Source organism: Trichosurus vulpecula, chromosome 3, assembly GCF_011100635.1.
Source record: "Trichosurus vulpecula isolate mTriVul1 chromosome 3, mTriVul1.pri, whole genome shotgun sequence".
Lineage (NCBI taxonomy): Eukaryota > Metazoa > Chordata > Mammalia > Diprotodontia > Phalangeridae > Trichosurus > Trichosurus vulpecula.
The window spans coordinates 125,232,945-125,242,467 of NC_050575.1; the positions used below are offsets into that span (position 1 = coordinate 125,232,945).

At 40.4% G+C, this 9,523-nt stretch overlaps 1 protein-coding gene across 2 annotated transcripts in view; it reads right to left on the reverse strand.

The window, feature by feature from the left end:
* The window catches only part of TTLL11 (tubulin tyrosine ligase like 11), a 255,439-nt gene extending 252,025 nt beyond the window's left edge, over nt 1–3,414 (reverse strand). For both annotated transcript variants that reach the window (XM_036750193.1, XM_036750194.1), the window contains exon 1: nt 2,721–3,414. In XM_036750193.1, coding sequence (XP_036606088.1) covers nt 2,721–3,260 — 540 coding nt within the window. In that variant the 5' untranslated portion in view covers nt 3,261–3,414. The remainder of the gene's footprint in view (nt 1–2,720) is intronic.
* Nucleotides 3,415–9,523: the final 6,109 nt, after the last annotated feature.

Consider the following 9,523-nt stretch of genomic DNA (forward strand, 5'->3'; position numbering starts at 1 on the left):
TATAGCTTTTTTTAAAAATAGTAAGTAAATTATGTCAAAGTCACTAAAAGCCAGGGAAGATTAAGCTACATGACTAATAAAATCTGCAAAGAACCCTAACCTGCAGCTAACAAGACATGACTCAAAAGCCAACTAGATCCAAATGTTTTCTCATTCAACAAGAATGCCTTGGCATTTGTTTTATTTTAAGTTTTCCTAGACAAAATAGTTCTTTTTATCTCTACAGAAGAATAGAAGCTTCTTGAGGTCAATATTTTCCCTTTCTGGGGCAGCTACATGGTACAGTGGATAGAGCAAAAATCCTGGAGCCAGAAGGACCCACAGATAAGTACTTACTAGCTGTGTGACCCCTAGAGAAGTGACTTAACCCCAAATGCCTCAAAAAAAAAATTCCCTTTCTCATTCCCTCCTAGTGTTCCCTTTTCTTCTTTCTATTTAAGGAGAAAATTGTAGTCATATTAACTACCAATAAAGTTTTAAAAATTATTTTTATAAAACTAGACACTTTTCAATAAATATTGGCTACATATGAGCTTTCTCAATTAATATTGAAGTAATACTACTACAATCCAGTCCCCAGCCCCCATATTCTAGCATGTCACCAAAAGGGGCAGGGGAGAGAAGATTGCATCTGTTCATGTTGCAAATACAATGGTTTGAATTTTGACATTGTTTTGCTAATTTGCAATCTTTCCATTCACTGGTCTTATTTAAATGTTCCTGCTGTTAACTATTTTCTATTGTAAAGTGAAAGTAAAATAGCAGTAAAAGTGAAGGAAAGAGTTGAATCAAATCGCAATGGTTGATTGGATATTATCTAAAATGGAATCATCTGTGAGTTAACCTAGCCCTCTTGTGAAAGAGAAGGATAAGAAAAGGAAGGTGAACTTATATGAAGATGAACTTACACATACAGTGGTAGGCTTACCAAGTTCAATCACATATACCTAGAATGCTGGTTGCTCCTCTAAATAAACCTGGCATTGAATTTGACTGGTTGCTATTTAAAATTACTTGTTTTTGTTATTCAGAACTCAAGTAACACTAAATAAAATGAGTGCTTCCATATACATAATAGAACAGAAAAAGAGGAAACTGTGAATTTTTATTATGTATAGTTTGCTTTTATTTTTAAATATGCAACAAATTTAAATTATAGCAAATTATAGCAGTCCCTTTTTTGGCATTCCTTCTGTTCTGTTCATTTTTTAAAAATGCTTCATTGACTTTGTTTCCTTTCTTTATATTTCTATCCTGTCTCCTACCCTTCCTTTCACCCTTTCCCCATTGAAAAAAGAAAAAAAAATCTTTTAACAATTATACATAATCAAGCAAAACAAATTATAATCATACTTTAATTGAGACCTAGTAGCTGTACCACATTGGCCAGGTCTGAAAATATGTCTTACTCTATATAAAATTACGTGTGTTGTTTGCCCCAGGCAGCACCTTTACAGAACATAAAACTCCATAAAAGGAGCACAGTCATAATTTATGGTTTGGATGGTGTTTCTGGCCTTAAGTCTTAGTTGTACAATTTGATGACCATCACCACCTCCAGTGTATGGGACCATAAGACTTATAACTGAAAAGGACATTATGGTTCACTTAGTCAATCATAGATTTACCACTTCATTTTAAAGATGAGGAACCTGAGGCTCAGAGAGAAGAAACTGACTTGTAGAAAGGAAAAGAGCAGAAAAACTACTTCCCCTAAAAATCAATAAACATTACAACTTTCTAACACCAACACAAAACTGAATGACTACCTGGAACAATGACACCCCTTCTATTACTCACATCCATGGGAGATCCAGGATCATAGAATGTTAGAGCCAGAAGAGGTCTTTGACAGCATTGTCCACTAAATTGTAAACTCCTTGAGAGTAGGATCTGTATTTCCAAGATCACTGCCCCTTCTCCCATCACTGCTACACATAACACAATGTAGGCAGGCACTCAACAAATGTTTTTAATTGAACCAAATAATTTTTTCAACCAAATCATTTCATCAACGGAATGAAAGGGACCATAGAACATAAAACATCAGAGTGAGAAAGTGAGGCATCATCATATAAAAGGAGTTGGTTTTATAGTTGGGGATATGGGTTCAAACTCCATTGCCCTGTGGCCTTGGGCAAGTCATTTAACATATCTCTGGGTCTCAGTTTACTCATCTATAAAATGAGAAAGTTAGCCTAGAGATTTATCCAACCTCCTTTTCCAGCTCTAAACGTATGGACATAACACCATGAATCTGAAAACGATCCTTAGAAAGTTTTGGGTCAGAACTGGAAGAGCAATTAGAAAAACGTTTGAAGAAGGTCTATAGCCTGTCAATACTGGACACCTTGGAAGATAGAACATCAAGGCTAGAAGAACACAATTAAAAACATTTCAGGAGAGAACACAGTGTCAAAGCTGGAAGTGACTTAAAAAATAAAATGTTAGAACATAGAACTTTAGTGCTGGGAAGGACCTCCTCCAAATCCCCCTCCTTCCCCCCCCCCCCCCATCCCTTAAAAGAGAGAGAGTGGAACCCAGGGAGGTGGAGTAACTTCGAGGTCTTTGACCCTGACAAGGTCAGGAAGGGTGGTCCTGAGTTCTGGAGCACCAAGGGTCTGCCTGAGTGTGTGGAGGAGGACTGGGCTCTCTGGGACCACCTTGCCCTTTCCCGGGCAGCTAGGCAGAGGCCAGAGGGGCGGGACGGAGAGGCTCACCTCCCTCCACTTGAGCTGCTTCAGGCTGATCTTGAGGGCATCCAGAGAGGTCCTGGCCTTGGAGCTGTCCACGGTGACGGTGAGGGGACGGCGGCCCCGGGATTCGTCGGGCACGCGCAGTCCGGAGGCCTTCTTGCCTTTAGTCTTGGTCCTGGTCCTGGCGACCGCGCGGGGGCGGCGTTCCTGGGTGCTGACGTCGCCTTGCTCAGCCGGGTGGTGGACTGTCAAAGGGGCTGAGGAAGGGACCCGGGTCTGGAGCTCGGCCTCCGCGGGCCTTTCGGACTCAGGATCGGGCTGCGACTCGGGCTCGGGCTCGGGCTTGGACTCGGACTCGGCGTCGGGTTCGGGTTCAGTGTCGGGCTCGAGGTCATCGTCGGGCTCGGGTTCATTGTCGGACTCAGGCTTGGGCTCAGGCTTGGGTTCGGGCTCGGGCTTCGGCCCCCGCTTGTTCTGCTTGGCCTTGGGGTCGGGTTCCCCCTCTGCGCCGGGGTCCTCCAAGGCCGGCAGCTCCGCGGGCCCATCCCCGCAGGCCCGCTGCATGGCGCTCAGTGTTGCCCTTGCTTCCCCGGCCCCCGCAGGAGCAGCCCCCGCCCTCCCCACTGAGCCCAGCGCCCGCCCGCAGCCGTAGCCGTCCCAGCAGCTCCAGCCGCCTGCGCTCCGGCCCGGCCGGTTGCCATGATCGCCTCTGGTTGACAACCGCGGCCGCCTTAGGACGGGGTGCGAGAAGGGACAATCAAGAACCCAGCCCTGGAGACCTCATAGGAGGAGCATGGTCACGTGGCCTGCCTGTCACAGAGGCTCCGGGTACCATATTTGAAACTGGCAAACGAGCCCTTTTCTGTCTCTTCTCATTCTCCTTTCTTTTTTTTTTTCTCATCTTTCCCTCCTTCTTCCGGCTGTCACTCTGCCCGTCTTTATGTAGTCATCTTTCCCTCCCCCTTCCCCTCTCTTTTCCTCTCCTTGTTTCCTCTCCTTTTCCTTCGTTCCTAAACCCAGGGCTCCTTCCATTGCATCCCCATGCTGCTCCCATTTTCCAGGTTAATGCGAGTACTTTCTTTACCACCACCCTGTGAGGCAGGTGTAGTGCAAGGAGTATTGTCTCCGCTTTACAGATGAGGAAACTGAGATTTAGGAAAAGAATAATGCTCGCTCACGTTCATTTAAACAGTATCAGGTCTTAGAGTATAGAGCACAAAGCCTAGAGTCAGGGAGACATGAGCTCAGATCCGCTCTCAGGTACTTACCACCTGAGCAACCCTAGGCACTTAACTAATGTCTGCCTCAGTTTCCTGGGAATTATAACAGCACCTACCTTCCAAGATTGCTGTGAGGACCGAGTGAATAATAGTTATAAAGCACTTAGCACAGTACCTGACACATAGTAATAGCCATTTAAATGTTAGCTTTTATTATAATGATTATTGCTAGTTGTGTGACCCTGGGAAAATGACTGAACCACAGTCTGCCTCAGTTTCCTCAACTGCAAAATGGGATAGTAATAGCACCTACATCCCGGAATTGCTGTGAGAATCAAATGTAAAGTACGTAGCACAGTGCCTGGCACATAGTAGGTGCTATATGTGTTGGCTATTATTATATTATTATTACTTTCCCCTTCCATTTCTTTATAATAACATCACCTTAGGTACTTGGGAAAATAAGGTTCAGAGCCAGAAGGGATCTTAGAAGTGAAGAAGTCCAACACCTTCCCATGGCAAGTGGAGACCCTGAGAATCAGAGGTAAAATTACTTGTCCACAGTCACACAGCTTATTAGTGTTGCTGAATGAAATTGAACCCAGATCCTCTGATTCCAAATCCAGAACAATTTCAGATGTGTTACTACTATGCTAAATTGAATGTTTACATTGTATGTTGGAAAGTTACCTGGATTTGGAATCAGAGGACCTGGGTTCAGCTCCTAGTTCTGTCATCTGTGTGACCTTGGGTAAGTCATTTAACCTCTCTAGGCCTCAGTTTCCTCATCTATAAAACAGAAGAAGAGAGTGAAATAACCTCTAAGTCTTTTCCAGCTTTAAATCTATAATTCTATACTCACATATTTGATTCATACTTTCACAGGAATTCTTAGAGATCATCTAGTAGTAGGAAACTGAAATAGAAACAGCTCCCTGTAGACCACATACTAACTTTAGAAAACCACAAATCAACATTATCTATGTTGTATTGTATTTTTATTTATTTTGTTAAACATGTGTCAATTACATTTTAATCTGGTTCTGACCAGCTGTCTTATAGGCAGCTGCAAGTTTGACACCTCTTATTCTAATCCATTCTCCTCATATTTAGACAAGAAAAAGTTGGTCTAGAGTGGTTGTGACTGAGTTAGGAATCAACTTCAGGTCTCCCAACTCTCAGGCCAATCCCCTTCCCACTGCTTCATGAAAACTGTATGTTTTCTATTTTATTTTTCCACACAAGCAAGTAAACAAATATTGAACTATATTAATTCTATAGCCATAGGCACAACCTTTTTTTCTTAAGGACCATAATGACTTTTGCTAGAATCTATTAAGACTTTTGTCTCTTTTGTGCTTTGTAACGTTAGAAGCTACCATTAGTTTCCATGTTAAGGGTTCTTCTAAGGTTGATTATTAAAAAAGAGCATAGAGGAAAGTTTAGAGGGGGAAAACAATAAATAGTCAAATATAAGTAAAGAACTCTGGAAATCTGGTTGAATCCCAGGTCTGACATCTAATGTGACCCTGGGTCAAGTCATTTTATTTCTCGGAGTCTTATTTTCTTTCTAAAGTAGGGACAACAACACTTGAACTCACTATCTCATTCTTGTAAGAATCAAGGAGGCAATAAATGGGAAAGTGCTTTGGAGAGAGGCAGAGATAAGACGGTTGAGTAGCAAGTAGTACAACTGTGCTCCCCAACCCAACTCCTGAACAAAGATTTTGAAAAAGCACCACACCAGGTCCTGGTTGGGAAATCTAGTAAAATATGAGAGTGAGTCATATTTCTAACCAGATCAGCATAGGGAGACAGAGAGGTCTGCAGACACTGGGGATGGGGTCTAGCCAGCAGCATATAAAACAAAGCAATCCAGCACACCAGAACTGAGAAAGGATAAACACTGTTCAACATGAAAAGAGGAGGTCCAAAACCCTTACAGGGTGGCCCTGACCTTGTACAATCTTCAGAAACAACATGGCAGCTCTGTTCCATCACAGATGCAGGGCAGACTGAAGAGGGTACATGTCTCTCTATGGGTGGCATTCCAGGGTGAGAAAGAGTTGGGGAGCACTAGGCTGTGTACTGAGCAAGGAGCAGACCTTAGTATGAAGCAAGGAGCAAGTTCAAAAGGAGACGGCTGTGTGGCTCTGACTCTAGGAGTTGAATGGGGTTTCAATCCTATTATCCAATCCAGTCAGAAGCCTGGAAGGAAATAATAAGGACTGAAATCTCTGGCCTTTCTTGATCTCTTACTAATGCTAGTGCCTTCCCTCTACTGATTATATCCAGTTTATCCTGTATATAAACTTGTTTGGACATAGTGTATTCATGTTGTCTCCTCCATTAGATTGTGTACTCCTTGAAAGCAGTTTTTTTTGCCTTTCTTTGTGTTCCCAGCATATAATATACATTAATTATAATATACATTAATAAAATATATATAATATACATTAATAAATATAATATACATTGACTGACTGACCAAAGGAGAGCCTGCAATTATATCTTTCTGAACCTGTAGAGCTTTCCAGCTTGCTGGCTGTGGTTGAGTCCAGCAGTATTGTACTAGAATTCGATCTGGGGCAAGCTCAAGGCTATGTTGCCTGGACCCAAAACCAGGTAAGGAACATGCAGAGCTCAGATCAAGTTAACAGTAATAAGATTTTGCCTTGGATCAGACCACTTTCAGAGACCTGAAAACTTGCAGGTCCCCAGCCTGAGCTGGTCATGTAAGCCTGTAATAATACAACACTCAATACCCCAGAGAAGGAGCAGAAGAACCCAAGAAGAAGATACAAACTTAAGCCAGACATTTCCTTTAAAAGTGCTCGGAGCATGACCCTAACATAAAGTCTGAAGTCAGCAAGTTGGCTGGAAGAATGAGGGAAAGAAAAAAAAAAGATTCTCAACAAAAAGCTATTATAGTAACGGGGATGCTCAAGACATAAACCCTGAAGAGAATGACTCCAAAACATCTACAAGCAAATCCTCAAAGAAGAAAACAGCTTGAGCACAACTTCAACTAGAATCACTGAAAAGTATGAAGCAAGAGTTTAAAAAAAGAGCTAAAAAGTATTTTTAAAAATCAAATGAGGACACAAGGAAAAATAGAAAAATAAAAAGTTATGGGAAAAGCTACAGAAAAAGTTATTTGTAACCATAAAGTACTATTTTTAGTAAGCATGAAATTCTTAATCATATCCAGTTAAAAGGGGTTTTTTGGTTCTTTTTTTTTTCTGGACGAAAGTCTCACTGAGAATGTTTTCCAATTGCCTTTAGTAAACCCTTTCTTCAGTGAAACCATAGGACTGTGGGGAAACAGAAGGATGAAGGAAGAGGAAAACTAGGGCCACATATAATAATGTCATATTAATGTGACACTGGTGTTATTTGTTATATTCCAAACAGTCATAATTGAGTTGTATGCTACTTAAGTCTACAAAAAGGCAGTGTGCCACCATTCGGAGCAAGAGAATGCAATATCTCACTTGACCACCAAGTGGAGCTCTCCTGGAGCCAAAAGTCCAGTGAGCCTATCTATGGTATAGTCATCAAGTGCATAGTAGCTTCCAATAATGCTTTTTATTTCCTCTCTGTTGTGAAATCACCTTTATTCATTTTTTTCATTTTGGCAACATATTTCTTTTCTCTTTTTCTTGATCATGTTAGCTAATGGTTTTAGTCAGTTAACAAACATTTATTGAGTATAATGCTAAGAGCTAGGGATACCAAGAAAGAGAAAAAAAAATACATGCCCTACACTTTGTTATTCTTTTTTAAAAAAAATTAGCATTTCTGAATTTCTCCCCTAACTTCAAAGCTTTTTTGTATTTATTTTGCTTGCTAATTTGTTTATTTTCTGATCTTTTAAAGAGAATACACAGTTCATTGATCCTTTTTTCTGTTTTGTTAATATTAGTTTTCAAAACTACAAATTTTGCTATGAGAACTGACTGAACAAAGAAGAGATTGCAGTTCTGTCACGATGAACCTCCAGTGTTAACTGTTTCATAGGTTTTGTTATATTGTCTCATTGGTATATCCCTATATTTTTAAATTTTTGTTTTTATTTTTTGCTTCACATCATATTCATTTCTAAATTTATATTTTTATCATCCCCTATCCAGGGAGCCATACTTTGTAATAAAGGGGAAAAGGGGGGGAGCACTTCAGCAAAACTAACCAATACATCAACCTAGTCTGACATTATGTGTAATATTCCATACCTAGTGACCCCTTCACTCAACTGACATTGCCATCACCCTGCCCTCATCACCTTATCCCTGGAATATTGCATTGGCCTGCTGGTTGAGCTCCATGTCTCAGTTTCTTCCTTACTCAAGTCCATACTAATTCCACTTAGCTGTCCAATTGATCTAATTCAACAAACTCCCTATTGCCTCCAGGATCAAATGTAAAATCCTGTTTGGCTTTTAAACCCTCTATGATCTCCACACCTTTCTGCTCTTCCAAGTCTTCTTAGACCTTACTCTCCTCCATATGCTCTATGATCCAATGACACTGACCTCTTTGATTTTCCTTGAACATGACACTGAATCTCTCTGCTTCATCTGTTTTTATTGATTTTCCTCTATGCCTGGATTTCTCTCCCTTCTCATCTCCATCTCCTTGCTTCCCTGGCTTACTTCAAGTCTCAGCTTAAAATATCACCTTTGACAAGGAGCCTTTCCCAATCCCCCTTAATGCCAGTGCCTTCTCTCTAAGATTGGCTCCAATTCATCCTGTATATATCTTGTTTGTACAGAGTTGCTTATGTATCAACTTCCCCGTGAGATTGTGAGCACTTTGAGTACAGACACTGCTTTTTTACCCCCTTCCTTTATGTCCCCAGTGCTTAGCACAGTGGCTGGCACGTAGTAGATATGTAATAAATGTTTGTTCACTTATTAACATTATATTTCCTCATCTCTTCTCCAGGGAAACCTTGGTCATTAAAAATAAACAATGTTCAGGGGTTTGTTTGTTTGGTATTTTGTTCTTTCCATTTGCACTGTTGTAGTTACTGTGTATATTTTTTTTCTCACTTTGCTTTATTCATTCTTCATCAGCTCATATGTCTACCCATGTATTTTTGAATATTTCCTATTCATTTATTTCTTATACTGCAATAACATTCTTTTATAAAATTATATTTTATCTTTTGCATTCAGTAAAAAATCCATCTTCTCTCCCTCCCACCTCTACCCACCATCATTCGAAAATGAAAGAAAATTGTTTCCCCTCTAATCATTTGCTAATAATTGTTTCTCAGAATGATGTGAGGCATGCCATAAAACTATAAAATAAAGTAGGTTCTCTCCAGTCCTATTAATATAACATAATAACAACCTCTTCTGAGTTTTTTCCCCACTGATCAATGTTCTTGTTAGAATGTAGGGTGAAAATCAAGCAATAATACTATTTTTAAAATATTTCACCATTCCAAATCTATTCCCTTGTCAAAATGACCTTTTCTGCAGGACAGAAATACATAGAGACGTTTTCATCCTTCTTTACTCCTGTTGATGGGCCTCCTTAGATCATTTAATGATCAAATTATTTAGGGATAATAAAAGATAAGTAGCTACAAAAAAATGAGAA